Source organism: Hydra vulgaris, chromosome 11, assembly GCF_038396675.1.
Source record: "Hydra vulgaris chromosome 11, alternate assembly HydraT2T_AEP".
Lineage (NCBI taxonomy): Eukaryota > Metazoa > Cnidaria > Hydrozoa > Anthoathecata > Hydridae > Hydra > Hydra vulgaris.
In genome coordinates, this window is record NC_088930.1 from 1,177,325 (window position 1) to 1,201,579 (window position 24,255).

At 28.8% G+C, this 24,255-nt stretch overlaps 2 protein-coding genes across 4 annotated transcripts in view; one reads left to right on the plus strand and one right to left on the minus strand.

Moving 5' to 3' along the window:
- LOC100215779 (repetitive organellar protein) overlaps positions 1 to 7,446 on the minus strand; it is a 28,096-nt gene extending 20,650 nt beyond the window's left edge. For 2 of the 3 annotated variants that reach the window (XM_065809754.1, XM_065809753.1), the window contains exons 1-3: positions 7,127 to 7,446; positions 6,882 to 7,020; positions 1,457 to 1,694 (exon numbers count right to left, since the gene is read on the minus strand). In XM_065809754.1, coding sequence (XP_065665826.1) covers positions 1,457 to 1,694; positions 6,882 to 7,020; positions 7,127 to 7,345 — 596 coding nt within the window. In that variant the 5' untranslated portion in view covers positions 7,346 to 7,446. The remainder of the gene's footprint in view (positions 1 to 1,456; positions 1,695 to 6,881; positions 7,021 to 7,126) is intronic. The other variant, XM_065809755.1, reaches the window with a different exon arrangement.
- A 10,600-nt stretch (positions 7,447 to 18,046) lies between these two features.
- On the plus strand, positions 18,047 to 21,555 carry LOC100206275 (protein canopy homolog 2). The gene is made up of 6 exons (XM_065809759.1): positions 18,047 to 18,196; positions 19,710 to 19,777; positions 20,510 to 20,557; positions 20,628 to 20,822; positions 20,920 to 21,016; positions 21,236 to 21,555. Exons 1-6 carry the CDS (start codon positions 18,115 to 18,117, stop codon positions 21,292 to 21,294), a joined length of 549 nt encoding a protein of 182 aa, XP_065665831.1. The 5' UTR covers positions 18,047 to 18,114; the 3' UTR covers positions 21,295 to 21,555.
- The last annotated feature ends 2,700 nt before the right edge of the window (positions 21,556 to 24,255 follow it).

A 24,255-nucleotide genomic window follows, 5' to 3' on the forward strand; every position in this document is an offset into this window, starting at 1 on the left:
TTTTGTTTATAATTTCTATGCACAACGACTCACAATCTGTTTCATTAACATTAAGATCATTACGTAAAATAATGTTAATTGATTTGTGGCCAAAAATACTAACACCACCACCAGCGAAGTTAAAACACGGTTGGTGAACTGATACGTAATTACTTAATTCAAAATTTGAATTTTTTCCGTTGGTTTTAAGCCAAGTTTCCGTGATACAAATTATTTGAAATTCGTGGTTTAGTTGATGCAATAAGAGTTTAGGATTTTCAAAATTTTTGTTAATACTTCGAATGTTTACATTTAATATAGAAAAGTTATTTCTGTTCTGACAGAGATATTGAGTAAATTAAATAATAATCGCTTTTCTAAATTTTTTCCATTAAAATAGTTATCATCATTAGCATTCTCATCATTAAAATTAAATGAAAATTTGACCTCCATTTTTATAAGTAAAATTTAAAATAATTAATTAAACAAAGTATCATATAGAAAGTAAAATAAAATTTTAAATAAATATGTTACGAAAATAATATTTTACTTTTGTTCGCAGCCCAATCCCGAATGATCAACTTATCGTAAGAGATGAATGCATATTTTCCAGCCGCTTGTTCGACTTTCATCTGATCCCGTAGAGCTTTCCTAATTGTGACAGTTTCGGCACAAAAATCTTCATTAATATAAATATTTTACCTTTTAATTGAGATGTTTTTTTTAGAATTTTAACTTTATCTTTATAATCTAACAGTTTTAGTACAGTTGTTCTTGGTTTGTTTAAATCTCTCTGACCAGTTCTTAGAGCTCTTTCAATCCTAATATTTGTTAGCCCGAAATGCTGTTCAAAAACTTTACAGACTTTTAATTCGCTGTCAATCCACGTTTCACCTTTGTTTTCTTTTAACCCGTCAGCCCTTAAATTGTGTCTGCGAGATCTATCCTCCATCTTTCTTAGTTTACTTTTTATTTTAAGATTGTCATAATTATGATTTTACTTTTCGATGTCAGATGTTTTTTTTTCTGAGAAGTAACAGCTGTCTTAATTTTTTCTTCAAAAAAATGTTCGTGAAAAATTAAGCTTCTTTTGATTTCTTCTACGTCTTTTTCTATTATCTTTATTTTGCATGATGATTAACCTTTAGATCTACTTTATCTAATCTATCGTATATAATTTTCGTGTTTGCGCTTAATATGTGTTAATTTTAATGATGTTATTAATGTTGCTTTTAATAATATTATTAGCGTTACTGTTAATGTTATTAGTGTTACTTTTAATAATGTTCTTAGTGTTACTTTTAATGACGTTATTAGTGTTACTTTTAATAATGTTATTAGTCTAGGGTCTTGCCAACTTTTTTTCATAAAAATAATAAAATAAAACATGAAAAGCTAAAAAGTTACACATCAAAGAAAAAAAGTGGGCCAACGTGCCCCGGTCTATCCTTACTTTTATTTTACTTTAATTACTTACTTTTCTTTTTTCAATATTTTCTTTTTTAGCTGAATTCTGTACAACTTCATTATGTGGTCTTTATTGTTCTTGATAAGCTCTGCTTCCTCATTTTTTGAATGCGTGCGATCCATTGTTTGTGCATGAGACATTCGCCATTCTTTTTCAATTACATCCAGTTTTAATTTTCGAATCCATTGCCTGTACTCATTAAATTCTTTAATTGTACATTTAACATCTCCTTCTTTAGTTAACAATCCTAGAAGATAACAATCTTATATAGAAAACAAAAAATAATACTGAAGCAGAACAACAGTTTTATTATTGAACCTTAGTATTAAATTTTAAGTTGATTTTTTATAAACACAGTCATTATTAGGAAATTTTAAATAAACTCAATGCACCAATATTATTTTGCTACTCGGGTGATAGCCAGGTATCATTATTATTTATGAGCAGCCATGGCACAGAGTTAGAGCGTTTGTTTTATAGATACGTGCTAACCCTGATCGTTATATTTTATAGATACATATCACATATCACTTTACTGTTTATACCGGTTACTTAGCCACAAAAAAATCCTCAACAAGGTGGCATATAATTTTATTGTGTAACCCCTATAAGTTTTTTTACATTGCGCTTGATTGAAAAAAGCCTGGTGGCTTAAAAATGATTTTCAAAATTATGATCTTAATTGAGATCGCAAAGAGATCGGTTTGCGTAATTTATAAATGCTCGTATTTTTTAAATATCGTTGCGTCTGATTTTATTTTAATGCAAAATAATTACGAGCAAAATACATGACGAAAAAAAAAATAAAAATGCTTCTGGCTAAATAACTCAGACCGAAGATTCACTACTTTTTTTAAACGTATTAAACCTATGTCATCTAAACCGGGACCAATTGTCAAACTACAAGACGTTTCTAAAAGAAATTACTTACAGCTGCAAAAAAATAAAAAAGTTTAGATAATTACAAGAATGTTTAAGCACGAGCTGAGTTTGAAAGATAAAACTATCTTTCAAACTCAAGTTGGACTAAACTATCAGTTAAGTCCAACTTGAGTTTGAAAGATATCTAAACTATCAGTAGAGTCCGAGCTGAGTTTGAAAGATATCTAAACCACCAGTTAAATTTGAGGTGAGTTTGAAAGATATCTAAACCACCAGTTAAATCCGAGCTGAGTTTGAAAGATACCTAAACTATCAGTTAAGAGTTGAGTTTGAAAGATATCTAAACTATCAGTTAACAGAATTAAATACGAATATCAATTCAAAAACGTCGTCCGAACGAAGCAGCGGATTAGTTAAAATCAAAAATACACAAAATACAACATAAGCTTTTCTACCTGTTATTCACTTTTTTTACCAACGAAATCAAAATACAAAAGTAAAAATCTTCACAACAATAAACCAAACTACAGCCTACACTAATGCAACAACCGTTGATAATACATTGACCGATGTAATTTCAATATCTAAAATGTTTGATTATCATGTTGTTGCTCTCTCGGAAACATGGTTTCGAAATAACTCAGTATCAAATAATGATGGGTATAACCTATATTGTAAAGATCACCAAGATGGAGGTCGATATGGCAGTGTAGCAATCCACATTATTGACGTATTTAACTCTCATAAAGTTAACCGGTTCTATACAAATCCTTTCGAAGAAAATCTGTTAAAGTTAACAATAAACGTTTACTTATTGAGTGTATATATAGATTAAATGATGCTAATTTAATGTCGCTTAAATAATAATTAAATGTTGCGAAGTCCTTCATATTAGCTCATAGCGCAATTAAAAAACCCTACGATGACTGTTTGATTGTCAGTGATTTTAATCGAACAAATATAAAGTTGTCTAATGATATTAACGGCCGTGAGGCAGTGGTTAGAGTGCTTGCTTAAGAAGCAGAAGATCCAGGTTCGAAACAAGCTCTGGACATATTTTCGCGTCACGGTAAGGAAGGAGGCGTGAACTTTCTGGTTAAATTCACTTGCGCGGTGCTTTGTGACAAGACCGTTAGGTCTTCTTGGGGCACCTAAAAAAAATAAAAATAAAAAAGTTATTAAATCTTTCAACAAAAACAATTCATCCAAGTATGATTTCTAAAATATTTACCAAAACAGCCTCTTTACACAACATATCACATTTCCTACAATATCTTAAACAATGTTCTGGACATGTTATTTACCTATAACAGTAATTATATTTTAAAATTGTCTCCTAATACTATATTAGGTAATAGCACTAAAGGTCACTTTAGTATCAAATAGAGAATCTTAGTTTAAGAACCGTTTCCAGAAAGTTCGGATCGAATGTTTAGGTTATTAATTTCAAACCATGGTACTGTTTGTGAATATTTTATCTCGAAGATTAATAAAACAAAAAAAGAAACTTCAGGCAGAATTATTGAAACTCATCCTGATCTTCTAAACTCTCAATTCAAATCTGTATTTTTTTTTACGAGCTCAAAATATTTTACATAGTATAAAACTTAAATTTTTTCATTAAACTTATAGTGGTTATAATGACAATTTAGGTTTCTCTATCTCAGACAATATTAAAAAACTTACCAATCTAAACCTGGATCTTTTAGGATCTAAATCTTTTGGATCTGACGGCTTGCATTCCTTAATATTTAAGATATGAGCTAATAACTTTGTAACTCTACTTAAAAAACTCTTCGACCTATTCCACTAACCACTACTGCGTGCAAAATCTTCAAAAACCTTGTAAAGAACAAAGTCTTAAAGCACATTAACGATAACAAATTGCTCTCTGCTAATCAATATGGTTTTCTACATCATAACTAATCTAATAGACACTTTTAATGTTATTTTGTCCTCCATAGAACCTCATCAGTTTATTTATGTAATCTTTCTTGATTTCGTCAAAGCTTTTGATTTTATACCTAACAACAGACATATGTTTAAGCCAATATATTTCTTAACAAACTCGATAAATTATTTTCATTTTAGTCTCAATTAATAAAACCAGTCCCAATTAATAAAACAAGTCCTGCTTGAATTGATGCTCTATGCGGTGTTCCTCATAGTTATGTTCTCGGCCGAGCTTCTTCATTCTTTACACAAACAATCTTGTTCAACCTAAATAAACTTCTAATATATTTGCCAATCATACAAAAAAATTTTTTTAAACCGCAGGCTATTTCTGTTGCTCTTTAAAATCATCTGTCGAATACGAGTATCCAAACACTATCGACGAGTATCCAGACACTATTGGTTACTTAAGGTAAACATTTAAAAATTATGTTTCATACATTACGGTCAGATCAAACGAACATTTACTTTTTGCTAAATAACAAGCTACACATAAATACCTAAAAGGTTCAACTAAAGAGCTTGATTCCGAATCATTTTTACATTTAGCTTTTTTTTTTTTTTTTTTTTTGTTATTCACCTCCTTAAGGCCGATAAAGCCACTACAGATGAGGAGGTTACTTAATAGTGGTTATAACCCTCTCTCAACTCTATAACTCCGAAACACAAACCTTGACAAACAAGGTCGCTGCGCGGAGAAACAAGTTGAGCGCGTTACTACCAGGGATGTGGTATCGAACTCGGAACCTCCCGCTTATGAAGCGAGCGCTTTACCACTACACCACTACCGCATACACTACACCACTACCGCAGCTTCAAGTGGTGTATTCATATTCAATCTAAATAACTCATAGAACAAAGTTAAAATCTCTTTACCTTCATCAGAAACTCGCAGCTCGCGCAATAAATTTTAAAAACCGGTTTTTTCATACGAAGCAACTTTTCAAAGAAATAAATGTTTTAAATGTATATCAACTGAATGTCTTTAATATTTTATGCTTCATGCTTAAATGTAGAGAAAATTTATCGTTTTTTACAAAAAAGATTTATTACAAAATATTTATTGTGTTTTTATATTATGAAACCTAAATCTAATGATAACATGAAACCTAAACCTAAATGAAACCTATTGTATTTTATATTATGAAACCTAAAAACAAATATAATCTTCGAATTAATTAATACTTTATTGCCTTTTTTGCCATAAAAGCAAAGACCAGTTTTTTGTTTCATACTGAGGTCCTTATCTCTGGAACAAAATACCAAATTTTGATTTTTCCACCCAACTTACTTTTGCTTCATTCAAACAGTAACTTAAAAAATTAAATTTTTAATTGAAAATATCTTGATTTCTTTTTAATTGTTTGTTTTTGTTTTTGTGTTTTTTATATTATTTAGTTTAACATCTTATCTTGGCTTTTTAACATGTTATCTTGGCTTTTTAACATGTTATCTTGGCTTTTTAACATGTTATCTTGGCTTTTTAACATGTTATCTTGGCTTTTTAACATTTTATCTTGGTATTTTAGTATTTTTGCATAAAGGTGTATTATTATTTCACTACAGATAATATTTTTATCAAAAATTAACCATATATTGTAAAGTAAATTCATAACAAGATCCTCATGATCTTCTAGAAATCCTTTGTTACTTATGAAAAAATTGTAAAATACATCCGGTTTTTGTAATATTTTTAAACGGCATTATATACATTTTAAAATAAAAAATACCTACATATTATTGATATGCTAAAAAGACATTTACTTTCATTGATGAAAGAATAGCTTTAAAATTGTATAAAGCGTTTATAAGACCACACTTTAAGTATGCAGTGTCTGTTTGGGCTCCATATTTAAAGACTGATATAACGTTGATCGAATCTGCTCGACGCAAAGCAACGAAATTGGCACCATGCTTGAAAAATTTTCAATACAGCAAAAGACTAAAAAGAATCTCTTGAATTTCGCCAACTTCGATGCGGTCTAAGCCAAATCTTTAAACATCGATTTAGTTGATAACTTGGTCACGTGTTCAACATTTTAAATTAAAGTGTTAGTATGTTTCAAACTGCCTTACAAAATACAATCAGTTACACAATAGATCAGCAAAATTTTGGAACGGACTACCTAAGTTTGTAACGCTCTATTTTAGTGTACAATCTTTAAAATGTAGACTAGACCACTAATTGTGGAAAAAACTTTGGAACAAGTATTTATAAAAGTGGTTTTTAATTGATGAATGTTTTCTCTGCTGGCTGTATGTTTACATTATATGTATATTTTACGGTTACAACATAATAATTATTTTTAAAATTTCTCAAAATCATTATCATTTATACTTATCTTCATTAAAATTTATACCAAAAAAAGTACTCGAGTTTTTTTTATTTTTTCAAAGCATTAATAAAAGTCGGAACTTGGAAACTGTTGTTCTAATATATTTTATCTTAATTTTCAAAAAAAATAAACTTGTTTTGTTGATGTTATTTTTTTGTCTTTTTTTTTTTTAACTTTAAAAACAAAAAATTAAAAAAAGCAATTAGAAGACTGAAACAAAGAAAATTTTAAATCTAGTAAAACATTAAACATATTATTTTAACCTTTTTTTAACAGCCTCCTTTTAACACAAGGGTTCATCAGATACTTCGTAAGATGATTATCGTGAAGAAAGTTATACTGTAGAGGAGGTCGAGATGGATCTCGGAGATCAAATTCTGCTTTAGAAGGCACTTGAAACCTCTTTAAATAAATAACAAATTTACAAGTATGGATATAATATTATCTTTTTATAAAATTATTTGAAAATTTTATAAACATATTATATTTAAAAATGTATTTAGTTTACCTTTGTTCCCACCTTTGTAGTAAATAGAACAACAACTGAGTCAGGAGGTCCATGTAAATATGGGACTTTGCGATCTAAACTCGAAACTGTTTCTAGCAATGCTAAAGTTGGGTTTATTTGTGGGTAAGTAAAACACTGTTTTTTCTGCAAACTTTCATCTTCTAACCAATCCCAAATGTATCCTTTTTTTATTTTTTCGCTTCTGCGGGACAGAAGCATTATTATAAAAAGTTATCAAAAGTTTTAAATAAATATAAGCAAAATGCAAAAAAAAATTTAACGTTATTTATTGCTTTACATTATAATAGCTTCAGAAAGAAGATATTATAATGTAAAGATATTATAATATAGATAAGATACCAGGTCAAGTTTTAAAAAAAAGTTTTTCGGAGATAAACTTGTAAGGTATCAGCCTAATTTTAAAATCTTCAAAACAATAAAATGTTTAAAAATTTAAAAAGTACAGAAACATTTTTTCAATAACTTTTTAATGACTCAGGGAAAGCGATTACGAGAAGTTAAAACTATTAAAATCTTTATCATAGGACTGATTATGAAAAAAAAAATTACAATGTCATTAAAGAAACTTTTGTTTATTGAATAATAATAGCAATTATAACAGTAATAATAACAATAATAATAATAATACAAACACTTGAACATTATTTGAATATTTCATTCCAGTGTATTTATTTCTTGTCCTGCTTGATATTTCTTAAAACATTTTTTGTCTCGATTTTTTTGAAGCTAAAGTTTCTAAAAAAATTTTTATAGTCAATGTTGTTGGATATTTTTTGTTCAATAGACATAAATGCAAAATCTAATTTGTTTTGCTAATGCGATTCGATCAATTTAAGTTTAGAGAAACTTCTTTTGGCACAAAGAACCTCAGACCTAGTAGCCACGGCACTGTCACCATCGAATAATACTAAATAAAAATGTATTTATTTTAGTTCATCTTCTTTCTTAGTTTTTACTTGACTTATTTGATTCGAAAATACAAATTTTTTCATATGTGAATCTAACTGGCCGAAACGTTAGTTAGTAGTTATAGTAAGTTAGTAGTAGTTAATAGTTAATAGTAAATATTGCTTGATCAGAGACGTCCCAAGGAAGGGAGGATAGGGCGTGTTTAGCCCCCCAACGAATTTTATTAGTCGGCAAAGTTGGATCCATAGTTGGCAGTCGGCCAACGAGAACCTTTTTTTTTCTATAGATAAGTTAGTCATAGATACGTTATCCCTCCCCCACCTTCCCCCATTAAAATCACTTTGGGACGGCCCTGCGCTTGATTAACAATAATTTAAAAATAATCAATAGAAAATCAATCTTACTCATTGGTTTATCAATGAATAATTGTAAACATGAGTCAGTACTGTCGTTGGGGTTGGTGTCACCCAGTTCGGCCTGCACCCCTCTAGTAACACCACCGACATGATTTCATAACTAAATATCTTCTTTTTCTTTCTTTTACGGCAACACTTAAAAATAATTGGGATGTCTACTTCTGAAGCCATTTTATTTGCTATATTTTTTGCATAATTAATTTCTGTTATTCTATATTGCTTAAAATGTCCTAAAATACCATTTTTGTAGAAGTACTAATTTCCATTTCAGAATTACGCGTTTTGCCTTTATGCCTTTTAATAATATAGTTTTCATTATAGTAATTATTTATCTATGTATTTAAATTTTTTCTTTAGCAATACAAAAACAAAAAGTTTTAAAATTGTGTTAAAAAGTTAAAGTAGGATATTAGGATTTTTATTTATCAAGTTTTATTTATAAAACGTTTTATATTACATAGTATTACGGTTTTTTAATTTTGTTATTTTATATCTATGGTATAGATTAAGGAGCTTGGTAGTAAGACAACTTATGTCTACTTCTTGCCCTGCTATTTGTATTTTTATTATGTTTTATGGCTCGAATAAACATTTACGGCAAAAAAAAATTCTTATTTACAATATTAACCTTTTCTAAAATATCATATCAAATAATAAAGTTAAGTTAGTAACGAATTAGCTTTTAGTCATTAAATCAGTTGACGTTTCATATACTTCTTCTAAAGCTTCTACTATATTCGGAAATTGTAATCGTAATATTTTCAGGTTGCTCAGTCGACTTTCGTTTTCTCGTCTCGGACTATTACTAAAGAAAAAATGTGTAGTGCTTTTGAATAATACTCCAACTCCAACGATTTGTTAGAAATGAAAATAAGGCGTAAACACGATGTACTGTGCCAAAGAATGAAACTGCCTTAGCAGAAATTTTTGCCGCATCGCAGAGAACTCAATTTAAACTGTAAACTGCATATGGTTTAAAAAAAGCCTTTTATTTTAAATACGTGATTGCAATCATTAATATTTTCTAACCATATTTGTCATATGCTTGACCCAGTCTCCAATATTTAATACAACTAATTGTTTAAGAAAAACTTTAGATAAATTTAATGCAGTTGTAGAATTGACATTTTTCATATTTAAGAACTACAAGCTTTATATTTTAAATATAGAAATATAAAATACCTGACTTTAAATCCGCCAAAAGTACTACCAAATCTATAGAATTCTTCAAATCTATATAATTTTGCTTTCGTCAGTTAAAATTTTTAGAAAAAGAATAAATTTTTCTTTCATTATTTGTATGTTGTCAATAATTATTGAAGACAAATCACTTTGTAGCTAATTTTTTTTAAGATTTTGGATAAAAGAGATTCGTTATATCCACAAGTTATATCTAATAAATTTGTTGACAAGAAAAAAATGATTTAAATAAACTGCTTACAATAGCGTAAATAGCTTTTTAGCAACAGAAATTTCCAGTGATTTCAAAATATTTTAATTTTTTGATAAGACTTTTATGGTATAATATATGGTATGGTTTGGTATCAAAGGCTTAGGATAATTCTCTAAAAGGCTTTGAATTAGTCTAAAAAAAGACTTTGGAAAAGTCTGTAAAAAGGCTTTAGATAAGTCTGTAAAAAGGCTTTGGAAAAGTCTGTAAAAAAGCTATACGTCTATAAATAAGCTTTGGATAAATCTGTAAAAAAGCTTTGGATATATCTGTAAAAAGGCTTTGAATAAGCCTATAAAAATTCTATAAGTAAATTGGAAAATATTCAAAAGAATAAACAATACTTCTAGTTTGATGAAGTGTTGCGTGAAGTATTAATCAGTTATAATGTTACAATTTATATCGTCGTAATCAATGCTTTTATACATTTTTTAGCATGTTATGGGCGATATCAAATTCTTTTAAAGAAATATCAAAATTATTTAGTGTAAAACTTATAGAAAAAATAGGATCATTTATTGTATTTGTTATATATATTGGCTGTTTTATAAATTTTTCTAAATTTAATGTTAGATAAAAGAAAAATCCATATTAGTGCATGAAGGCTAGAAGACTTACATATTAAATAAGCGATAAAATCTTCTAATAAAACAGTATTCTAAAGTGCACACTTTTCTAAGCTAATTTAACTGTTTAAATGAATTTTAATTTGATTTTTGACCTAAACATTGTACCTGCCACCTATTGATTTAATTGCTTATTCTAAGCATTAATTTTTTTTACAGAAAATATAAAAAATTTTCGCGAACTTTAAAAAAACATTTATTTTTTTCATTTGTTTATCTATTTGTTTTATTTGCCGTATAACATTATTTACGATAAGATTTATAATATTATACGGGCAGGACTTCAAGAAGATCGTAATGACCTTATCACGAAGTCCTTAACAAAACTCTATTTTCTTCTACAATAAAAACTTCTATAATATAAACGAGTATAGACTATAATGTGTATAGACTATATACTTTATAAAATAAATATATACTGAAAATATATAGCCACTAAATATATCATAAATTTAATACTGTACATACTTCAGAAGTGAACCTCACAATAAAACATAACAGATTAATATGCAGTATAGCAACTGAAAATATTTATTTTAAAAATAAAAAAAAATTAAGAATATTTTTTGTTGAAAAAATAATTTTTTTAATAGATTATTTAATTTTTTTAATTTTAATGAAATAGTATGGTCTAATAATTTTTTTATTAGACCATACTATTTCATTCCAGAGAAAAGGTCCACGATAAGATATACAAAATTGAGCATGCTTATTTTTGCAAAATGGTTTTTCTAAAATGCTATTATTACGTAGGTTATATTTGTTTTGATCTTTAATTTTGTAAAGCTTTACAAAAACATCGGCGGACATAAGTTCTTTAATTTTGTACATAAAACATAAAACATTAAATGCATGTAGTTGATAAACATTTAAGGCTTCCATTTCTTTAAAAGCAGTTCAGAGTTTGCGAAACGATTAAATATACATGCAGTAAGGTACAATGAAATAAACGATAACTGTTTAATGAGACATTCGCAGTTTCACAGTACAAGGCTTATACTTAGACATGCATGACTTAATTTTTGAGACAAGCATATGACTACTCCAAATACTACTAATCTAAATAATATTTAATGATATAATAAACAATAAAAATCATCAATAAACTGTTTACACGATAATAAAACTGTTTACACGATAATAAAACTGTTTACACGATAATAAAACTGTTTACACGATAATAAAACTGTTTACACGATAATAAAACTGTTTACACGATAATGAAACTGAACCGACTTTTATTTCTGAAACATTTTCAACATTTCTTTTTTGGATATTTTTTAACACAAAACACTCAAATCCAATATTCATTCGTCTTACGTCATCTATCAAAACTATCCACTACGTCATCTACTTAAATATTCAAATTTCAGTGTCTACTATTATCTTCAAAAATATTCCCGAAATTCTCTTAAATCTAAATTGAATCCAAAAGTATCAATAGATCAAAAAATCATTCCAGAAATCATTTTTATAGATTTTAACTAAGTTTTCAAATATTCTTTCTAACCTTTTTAAAACCTCATTCATAAATGGAATATTTTTTTATTCTTTTAACATTACCTAATGATATTCCAATATATAAAAATGAATCTTCACATTTATGCACTTACTATTGACCTATTTCTTTTTTATGTAACGTTACTAGGCTGCTTAAAAAGCTTATGTATTCTGGAGAGTATAAAAGTTTATGTATTCTGGAGAGTTCAAAAGCTTATGTATTCTAGAGAGTATACTCTTTTTTTTAACTCGTTTAACTGTTTAACGCGAAAGATAATAAATTTTTATGTAATATTATATAAATACGTAATAAAATGAAGTTTAATTTAGTTTTCAATCAAAACCTTCAACTTGCCACGCTCCAATAAGTGTAAATGAACAAATCAGAAAAGCTCTTGATACCGGTGATTTTGTTTCTGATGTTTCTACTGATTTACGAAGAAAAAATTTCATACCGCTAGCCATTTAGATCTTTAAATTAGAAAATTTTGGAGTTCGCAGTATCGTAAGTGACTGGTTTTGATTTTTTAGATTACAGTCCAAAACTAACTGTAAATAATGATGGTTTAAATTCTAGTGTTTCGTGTGTTGTTACTTAAAGTTGCTGGTCCTATTTTGTTTTTAACATAATAGGACCAGCAACTAATAAGATTTTTAAGATTTTTTTTAATCAACCAATCAATCATATATATTCTGAAAATAAATTTTCACGGATATTTACAAATAGTAATGAGATACTAATTTTAAGTAAACACCTTAAAAAAATAATTTACATACATATAATTAATCATAGTAATAATGATAATAGTAATTATTATAATAAAACAATGATAATAAAAACATTAACAATAGTAACGATAATTACATCAATAAGAAGTATACAACAGTAACATTAACAAAAAGTATACAACAAATTAATTTAAGTATATAAAAAAGAAAGGAAATAAAATTTAACAAAAAAGGTTTTTTTTTACGTTAATTAATTGATAAAATGTTCAACCTTAGTTCACACTCTCCTAAAAATCATAAGTTTTGTTAAACTTTTGACAGAAATACTGTAAAATAAAAGTGACAAGTTTATACCAAATAAGAAATCTTTATAAAATACCTTATTGTCATGTTATATTTTAATGCTCACCGTTATTAAATTATTATAAAATTATCTTACTAATTATGAGCAGCGTTGATAAAAAATACTTGCCCATTATTTAACAAATGTTTAACAAAATAATGACTTATATCAAACAAATGTCACTTCAACTCTGGCCACTCTTTAATTAAGACTTTATTCCTACATAGGTTCTTTTTTTTAGTATATTGTGTATATAATATATATGTTCTTTTTTTTAAAGATGCCAAATGGTTAAATAAAAGAGTATATCAACGGTGGGGTATTCTTTAAGTTATCAACGGTGGGGTATTCTTTAAGTTGTCAATGGCATTCATTAGTAAAAGCTATCAGTTTTTAAGTTTTATGAAAAAATAAAATGTTACATTTGAAAACAATTTTACGTTTAAAAAATTTTATGTCAAACATATATTGTCAGTGAAACTGCAAAACCTCGTAACAGCAACTTTTGGGCTTTTATATTTTATTATTTAAAACGTTTCTATAAAGTGGTATCCATGTAACTGCAAAAGCTCTTAACAGTCCGACTAAAGAACTACACAGAATTTATCACGTGACATAACCACGTAATTACATTAGCCCAAAATGTGAAAGCAAAACCACGTATTATCAATAACAAAGTCTTTCTGACAGTACTTTTGGTGGTTATAGTAGTGTGCAAAAAATCGTTCAAAGATAACTTCCTTTATCAACGTAAATCGTGACAAATTTTTATTTTTAAACGACTACAAGAAACGTACTAACAAGTGAGTATAAATTAAGTTATTTAACAATTAGATATTTCTGAATAATTAGAGCGATTATGACGAGTTATAATGTGCAGCGCTGATACGTGATTTTGCACTTCTATATATTGCTGATACTTGATTTTGCTGTTAAACCACAAATTTAAAATCGCCATATGGTCCGATGAAATTAATAAGGTTAATGGAGTTAGTTAGATTGCCAGTAAAATATAATTTTCTAATAAATATAATTAATTGTAAGCTCTATTTTTTGTATTTGTACTATTATTTTGTAAAAAGACATGCTTAAAAGTAAAATCATATTATATCTAATTTATTATTGAAAAAAATCTGATAATCACATGATGTTAGTGTAAATATTTTCTATACTGTAAATTTATTTTCTTGTAGTCTTTTATGTATTGTTATTGTAGGAATATTCACGTGGTTACAAAATGATGTTGTTGGCGAATTCGAAAAAAGTCAATCAACCGACTCCAGTCGTCAGTGAAACTGACTCTGGAAATAAAAAGAATCCAACATTAGACTCTTGTGTGGTTCGTGAAACAAGTGCTAGTGTAGATTATGATATGGATGCTGTCAACGACAACATTGCTATAAATTCGTCATTAATGAATGTGACATTTGGGGATATAGAAACAGCTAATTTAATAGTCTGATTTAATCAACTTTAAGTCAATTGATGGAGTTTTTGGCTCAACCGAAAACCAGGATTATAGTGAGCTCTCGACACAACACTTGTCCAATTCTGAAATTGTTACGGTAAATGATACCGGTGCAGAAAATGAATCTAGTGATTCCAGCGATTTTTCAAGATTCTGGTTCAAACTATTCCGATGAACACGAGTCCTCGGAATCCTCCGACAATGAGGAATCAGATGTGGAAAATTCACCGCTCTCTTCTGGTGCTGCCCGCGTATCTGTTGATTCACAAATGTTGGCAACCAGTCACAGGTCTCCTCAACCCGGCACTTCTTCGAAAAATCGCGTGACCCGTTCATCAGTTCATGTGAGTTCAAATGATCAAGAACATTCCCCAAACTTTGAAATACAACCGTCAACAACAAAGAAAACAAGATGCAAACGAGGGCGAGCTGAACCAAATAACTGGGAAAGAAAACGTAATGCTCTAAAGCGAATGAAAGGAGAAGAAAACAGAGGTCTGAAAAAAACCGTGATGGTAATTTTGTACAATCAGAAATAAAACCACCACGCATTATAGGTCCTGCATGTCAATCTAGTCGCTGTGAAAAAGCAAATAATCGTTTTTGATAAGCTTCGATGAGGGAGATTGAGGAAAAATTTTCTCACATTTTTGGGGTAAAATGGACTGGGGAATGAGGCGAACGTATATTGCGACTCTCGTAGAATCGATGGAGCCAAAGCGAAAGTCAGCCGAGACAACGCACCGTAATTCAACTCTAAAGTATTTTTTAAAAAAAGACGATAGAAGATTTGAAGTTTGCAAGAAGATGTTTCTTACCACAATAGGAATGCGCCAGTGGCAGGTTCGTGACTGGGCGCAGTCCAGTCGAGATGGTAGTGGTATGCACGAAACTCTCAATACAAAAGCTTTACCAAAGAGAAACCGTTGTAGTACTCCAGCTGATAATGAGAGGAAAACATTTCTACTGACTTTTTTGAAAAATCTTCCCACTCTTCCATCTCACTACTGTAGAGTTACGACTAATAAACTCTATCTTGAACTACCAATAATGTCCGCGATGGTCTTGTATCGTTTATACGAAGAGTCATTTAAAGCAAATTCTCCCCAACTGAAACCACTCTTGAGAACAATTGTAGAAGCTGAATTTGAAGCTCTTAACTTAGCAATTTACCGTCCCAAAAAAGATCAATGTGACACATGCACGTCACATAAATTAGGTCATATTTCAGATGAAGTATACAATGTCCATCAGCAACGTAAAGAAGAAGCTCGAAGTCAAAAAGCCGCAGATAAAGCTGACTCCATTTCACATCCAGATAAGATCAAAGTGTTCACGATGGACGTCCAAGCTGTCAACATGGCTCCATTTCTTTAAGCCAATGCATTCTACTACAAAACAAAATTATGCGTTCATAATTTTACAATTTACAATGAGGCTAATGGTAACGTCACATGCTACTTATGGAATGAAAGCGAAGGAGGTTTAGACAGAGACGTGTTCGCGAGTATGATATTGGACCATGTGACAGCCTTTATCAACTCAAACCCTACATGTACGAGGTTGATTCTGTACAGCGATGGTTGCTGTTATCAAAACCGAAACGCAGTTGTCTTGAATGCCTTGTTAGCCCTAGCAGTTGAACATAAGGACACGATAGAACAGTACTACTTGGAAAAAGGTCACACACAAATGGAAGTAGGTTCAGTTCATAGTAAAATCGAACACAGTTTGAGGAATAAAGAAATTTATTTGCCGACTGACTATGTTGGCGTATGTCGCGAAGCGTGCGTTAAAAATCCATACTCGGTGAAATATCTAACTTCAAAGATGAAATTTAATCATCTCCAGGAACTCAAACAAGTTCTGCCCTCATATTGTTGGGAGTTTTATGACAATCTTCCGCATGATTAATTGAGTATTACGACTTATAATATTAGTTGAGATTACTTTTATTAATGAAGATTGATCAACTGTATTAGAATATTTTTTGATGAGATTGATAATTATTCTCGAGATATTTTTTTATGAGAAATTTGAGCGAGATGTTTTTTGATGAGATTGATAATTATTGTGGCAACAGTCATAAATGTTTTTGTTATCGTAAAATGTCACATGGAATATTAAATTTTTAGTTGAATATTTAGGTTTCTTACAACTAGTATCAAAACTAGTAGTCAAGTACGAGGTTTTGCAGTTTCACTGACGATATATGAAGGTTTTTATGTAGATCTTGAAGATCTACATAAAAAGCAAATTTTTTTATACTTTATAATATTTTTAAATGTGATTATTTGGAAAAGTTACAGAAATAATTCTAAAACACACTCACGAGGAGGTTTATTCTTCAAACCACACGAAATTCTTGAAAACCCTTTAAAAATATTGAATCATAGTTTAATTTGTAAAAAACATCTAAGATGTGATCGTTATTGGCTGCATCTCTTTATTCATCTTCTTTTTCCACATACATACAGTGAATACCGTGACATGCCGTTCACGATGGAGTGCAGCGCAGTCCCATTTTTCTGCAGGAACATCTATTTGAACATGAGTTTTTACATTCATATTGAACAACCTTTAAGGTATCATCTGGACCTGCGTTTTTGCCTGTTGCTATTGGTGACTGCATAATGCCATTTAATTATCTATCTCCAATTAGGCTAGTCAAGGTCATCGTCACTTAGACATCTCCAACTTAATGGTTTACTCTAAATCCATGGTATTAGGTGGCTCTTGAAGATGGTGGAAAAGCAGAAGTGTAAAAGTGAGTCCAATCAGTGATCACTACTATGTATTTTTTATTTATTTTTGTTTTATTATTATGTATTTTTATTTTCGTATTTGTTGTGGTTTTAATGGGAAAAAATGTAACATATAAATAACGAAGCATTTACGATCTTATCAAGCAATTTATCATCGCCGTAAAAAATATATGCTGCAAAGCACAAACCTTTGGCTTTAAGTATTCTGAAAACTAAGTTCTTTCTGAAATTGTGAGTGGCTGATGTAGTATCACAACCTGTAGATCCATCACTGAAGCTAGCTACTAAAAGAAGACCCACTCTCCTGACGCATTTCAAAAAGGTTTTTAAAAACCTACGACTATTTCTTGAATTCCACGTAAGATAATATAGTACTCAGACCTCATTGCATGAACATAATGAAGGGGTATAATTAACGCTTTTTCTTTTAGGGTGCTTTAGTATAATTTAAAAGTTATCAATTTTATACATTTTTTAACGCCTTAGTTTAAGTTAATAAAACAAACAAAAGTGCTTTAATTTATCAGAACCAGCTCTGCGTTTTGCACATTTTTCTCAGCTAGGTTGTAAACTTTTAAGATTCTTGAATATTTTCACAGTTGTAAAGTTGCTTAAACAATGTTTACATTAAATTTAAATATTAAAAATTTCTAGATATTTGTTTTTACAAACAAACTTTTAGAATAATAAAATTATTTTAAAAGTTGAACTTTAAGAATGATCATTTTTTATAGTTATAGGATTAAATATTAAGTTGTAAGATGAACTTTATATTATTATTATTTGCTTTGCTTGGATTAAATGAAGCTGCTAGTTCTACAGATAAAGATAGATATTGTGCAGGTATTTTTTTGTATTGGTATTTATGTGTGTGTTTTCTTATTTTGTCAAAAGGAAGTGTAGTTTCGTGATTTGTTGCACACAGTGTCTTCCAGATCTGGGAAACTGAAGAATACCAGGGATTTCAGATGTCTGCAAAAAAAAATAAGGAATAATCAAGGAAATTGGGTTGAGTTTTGAAATAGTTCAGAGAAATCAGGAAAAATGGCTCTCAGCAAACTTACATGACTTATGTCAGTTATATATCATAGACATAAAATGATACTTTATATGTGTATTATATTTATGTTCATATTTTGTAACCGAAGAGTGTTTTTCTAAATGATTTTTTTTTATAAAGTGATTTTGATTTTTTTGCAATTTTTAAACAAATCTGGTAAAACAGGTAAAGTATCAGAGAAATAATAGGGAAAAGTTAGAAATTCAGCTTAAAATATTGGCAGACACTATGCTACAACTAGTGGTAAAAATTATTCGATGGACATGGTTATAATCATTAGTTTTGGTTAATTGTGAAAATCTGGTTAATTACAGTATTAGTTACTCAGCGCTAACATAAAAAGTTATAAAAATAAAGGTTTAGATGACTAGATGATTAGTAACCCCGAGAGAACACAGTCAATATATGTCTTAAGATACAATAATATCAACTGACTTAAAACAACTAGCTTTTAATGCAACTGATGGTAATCACAGCTTTTAAATTCTTATGTCCATGATTTAGAGTATTAACTACCTACATTTACAGAAATTTTTTGAAGCCTTAAAGTGTTTTGATCACACCTAAAAGCTTTATTAAGGAAAAATGCCAGATGCAATTATATTTAAAAAAGATGTAATTATATTTAAAAGTTTTATTTAGAAGAAATAAAGATTATCTTTTAATTCAAAAAAAAGTAATAAAGCAAAAACATGAAGTAAACATAAGTTTCTTTTAAGAAAAAAAAGGCTTCCAACTTATAATATCATTACAATCAATACTTTTTCAGTATGTTTTTCAAATGTTTTGGTAAGAGAACTTCTAACTTAGTACTTGACAAAAATTGGTACCAAACTCAGTAGCTGTAAAAACCCTAAAAAAAGTACTTGGCACTAACTTGGTATTTAATTAAGCTTCAGATTGGCTGCAATCACAAGATACCAAATAACATAAATTAGCTGATTTAAATTAGGTAGAAAACTTTTTTTTTTAAGTTTTCAAACTTTTTCTGGTCTTTTCAGATATTGAAATTAAATGGGACATTTCAAAAACACGATAAATCATTTTTGGAAAAAAATGATGAAGCACAGAATGTTATATGATGGTATATACATGTCAGACCTATTAGTCAACACTTTATACGGCATTGACTGAAAGGTCTGACTAATGTGATTTCTCAAAAAAAAACACCATAATAAAACATTTAGAAACACCATAAGTAATTTTTTGTCTAAAAATTACTTATGTCTAAAAATTACTGGTGTTTCTAAATGTTCAATTGTTATAAGTATATAAGCATGTCAAACTTATTTTTAGCTTGTCACCTGATTGTTGATGAAATTGAATATGAAATATCTAAAGTTGATCCAGCAAAAACTTTAGATGTAAGAAGGTTTTTTGATTTATTTTTTGTTTTTAAAGTTAAAATTGATCTATTTGATTTGTAATGCTCATTTGATAAGCTATTTTGTATTTTAAATATTGTTAATATTATTTTTATTATTATTATTATTATTATTATTATTATTATTATTATTATTATTGTTATATATGAAGACCACACTGGAAGAATGATCAGAGTCACACTTTAGCTGTTTTGAGAAAATCAGTTTTTAGGATTTAAAACATTATGTAGTTCAATTGTTATGTAGTTTTAAAAACCATAACTCAAGACCCCAATCGTTTTTTGATTAGTCACTTCAGGTAGAAATAGTATGAAGCCAGGGCTACAATAAAAGGGCATTAACTCAAAAAAATCAAATTTGTGACTCTGATCGTTCTTCCAGTGTGATCTTCATATATATATATATATATATATATATATATATATATATATATATATATATATATATATATATATATATATATATATATATATATATATATATATATATATATATATATATATATATATATATATATATATATATATATATATATAAAATCAGGATGTCAGTCAGGAATGTTTTATTACAGCCTTTTTGCGATATTGAAAATATATATTATCATTGTTATACTAAATATTAGAAATTTTATTCATATTGTCTTATTACATACTAATTTATTTTCATATAACATGTTTTAGTCTTTATTTTTACTTTTTTTTTTTCAATTAGATAGAAAGTTTTCGTGTAGATCCTAATGGAAACCAAAAAAGAAAACAGGTACAGCTGGTTCTGTAAATACAAATCAAAATTAATTTTTAATTAATTAAAATTGATTAAATAATTGTAGGTAAGCTATGCACGCTCAGAAACCCATTTAACTGAGATTACAGAAAGTTTATGTCAAAGAATGAAAGATTATGCAGAATCGGTTGATAAAACTGGAAAAATTAAATATGTATCAACTAAATCACGTGATGGTCAACCAATTCAATTAGAAAATGTTTCAATAAGCGCAGCAATTGGGGACAAGTTACAGAGTATGGTAAGTTTATTATTCAAATTATAAGCTTATTCATATAATATTTATAGAAATATGTTTGATATTTATAATAGATTTATCATAATAAAAATACTTTTAGTGCGAAAATATAATTGAAGATAATGATGAAAATTTAATTGAGTTCTTTAAAAAGCCATCTAAAGAACCAAAATTGAAGTTTTGCTCTGAAGTTACAGGTTTGTTTTGCTTTTTTTTATTTTTTGTTTGTTTTTTACTACATTTTGCTATTTTTAGTTTTGCTACAATTTTTATTGTTGTCGTGACTATTGTTGTAACTTTGATGTTCATTAATTTGGAAAAATTAAATAACTTAAGTTAAAAAATTATATACTGCATTTATTTTTAACTTTTTCAACAGAATTTTTAAAAATAAATAAATTTGTCTAAATTTTCAGATCTATGTCCTGATGATAATGAAGAAGAAAACGATGACGAAAATAAAGTTGAATTATAGGTTAACAGTAAAAAATTTAATTAAAGCTACAAATGTTTAATATTATAATGACATTAATGACATCAACAACGATAGTACAATATCAAAAGCTTTTCAGGGTTTGTCAATGATGATATAAATGGATTTTGTAAAAGACCATGTAAAAATATTCAAAATTCAGTAATGTTCCGTGATACCGGATTTTAGTTATACAAATAGCGGTACCGGTATTGCTAAGTAACATTCAACATATTTTATACAAAATATATTAGTTTTTTTTTATTTATTGGTGTTTTTTAAAGTTTCGAGGCCTTTTTGGAGTTTGGTAGTTTTTAAAAACTGATTTAAAAAACTTTAAAAAGTCTTCGTTTCAGAGTAAACAAATTTAATTCTCTAATAAAACTATTAAGTTAAACTCAGATCTATTAAAACATTTTATCAAACACCATGGTCATGACAACCTCATGTGTATCAAATATCATGATAACCTTAAAAGGGTGCTTAAGGGTTCTGAAAACCCTGAAGAACCTATTCACTGGGGCATCCGCAGTGGAGCAGTCGTTAAACCATGCTCCACCTCATTTAAAAAACTCAACACTCCTTACGAAGCACCTTACAACCATATTTACAAGAAACTTACGTTCACTCTGTAATAAAGTAGATACCCTAAATCAATTACTTGCCGACTCTAACATTGATATAGCGTGTTTGACTAAAACTAGAATTTCGCTAGCTCAGAGCGTCTAAACCGAATTGGAGGAGGCACCCTAATACTTGTTAATAAAAGATTCTCAAAAAAAATTGAACAAATTGGTCTACCTATTACCAAATCATACAAACCTGTTCATCACATTGATCTTACCATTGTCCGAATCTTTCCAATAATATTACCACGTGGATACTCATCATGTTTGATAATCTGTGCATATATCCCAGACTGTTCAGTAACTGCACAGCGAGAAGCATCTCTAATAACTTGCACAACTCATTGAATCAGCAATCAGTCTTTGCACTACCAACAACAAACCCCTAATTTTTTTTACCGGTGACCTAAATGGATGTTCTACAGATTTTAATTTCTCGTTTGCATCAATTAATTAGTCTAAACTCGAAGCCCGACTCAAAAACTAGCAATCTTGGATATAATACTAAGTAACGCACATAAATGTTACCTTTCTCAAACTCTCCTTGGACTCGGTAACTCTGATTACCTTTTTGTTTTATGTCACCCATCATTTTATATATACAAAACAAACCTACCCCCTCCACGTAAAATTACCTACCTCTCCGGTAAAATAGGAGATACAGTTGCATTAATTAGAGGCACTGACCTCAAAAACTTAGTTCATTCGCATTATGATATCCAAACCGCATGCACCAATTTCTACAATCTAATATTAGCTGCTCAAGATGTGTGCCAACCTCTAAAAACTTTAATCCTTATTAACCCCAAACCTATAATCAAAGCTTAATAAAATTACGTCAAAAATATTTCAAAGTTGGTTCGTAAATTGAATGGAGGAAGATAGCTGCAAAGATAAATAAACTAACCATCAAAAGCTTAAGTTAGCCATCAAAAGAAAAATATTAAAAAAAAAAACGCTACATATCAAGCAACACTGATTTTTGGAAAGAAGCAAAACAATGTAATAAATCTGTAAATAAACCATCAATTTCTGAAAATCTAGCTAATAAACTAAACGATCATTATCATTGCATTGCAGGTTGATCTGCATTTATGTTAATAAAGATTGATATCTCAATCTTTATTAACATAAATGCAGATCAACCTGCAAATCGCATTTTTACTTACAATAACATTTTAACCCAACTTCTATGGAAGATATCGGCCAATAGCTATAACATCTGCTCTGTGCAAAATCTTTGAACGTATCTTGTGTATATTTATTGTTAATCAAACGAAGCAATACGGACCACAAATAAGCGATTTGGGTTCCTCCTTGGACATAGCACAATGGATGCTCTAATTCAAGTAATACAAGACTTTACAAGACTATACAATACTTCACAAGACTTTACATGGCTTTACAAGACTTTAGCTACGCAAAAGACAATAAATTGTCAATATTCACCACCTTTTTTAAGAGCAATTTGTGGTTGATCACAACTTAAAACTTTAAAACTTGCTTCCTAGCTGACTTGCATCATGGATTGCTAGCTACCTACACAACCATCATCAAAGAGTAAAAACAATTGAGCATGTAACCAAATGGAAATGTATTAAAGTCATTCAAGGTAGCTTTCTTGGACCTATTTTATTTATAGGGGAGACCGGGGCTAGTTGGCTCGGTTTTTACTCTATGAGCTCTGTAGCCTTAACAGTACATTTTTTTAAAAATATTAAAGTGTAGTCTTAAAGAGTATGGATAAGGGTATCTTATAAAATTTGCATTCATTTACAAAAAAAAATTCTTGGGGCCATTCCGGGCCCTCAAAAAAAAAATTTGCGCCAACTTACCCCACCACGGGGTAAGTTGGCGCAAACTATAAAAATGATTATTAATGCACTATTAAGTGCAAAATTATTTGAAATTTTTTTAAAATTAATTTTTGCAACAATTTTATCCCAAAATTTAATATTACTTTTAGCTGGTACCAAATATTAGTCCGTATAAAAGCCAAACAGTAGCCCACCTTTTATCTGTGGAAAAAAAAACTAAAAAAAATTTTTTTTTAATTTTTTTGTAAGAATAAATATTTTCAATATTGTTAAAAATTAAAAAAAAAAAAATAATAATTTTATAAAAATAAATATTTTTTTCCATAGTAAATGCTATGAGCCAACTTACCCCGTGAAAAATTTGTCAACTTACTCCAAAAGCTTTTTTTTTAATAAACAGTCTATAGATCCTGAAAAACGGCAGCTTTGAAAAAAAATTCTGACTAGATATAGTAAAACAATTGTGACTGGAACTTTTACAATAATTTTTTTTCATACGACTAAATATTTTCTTTGTAAAG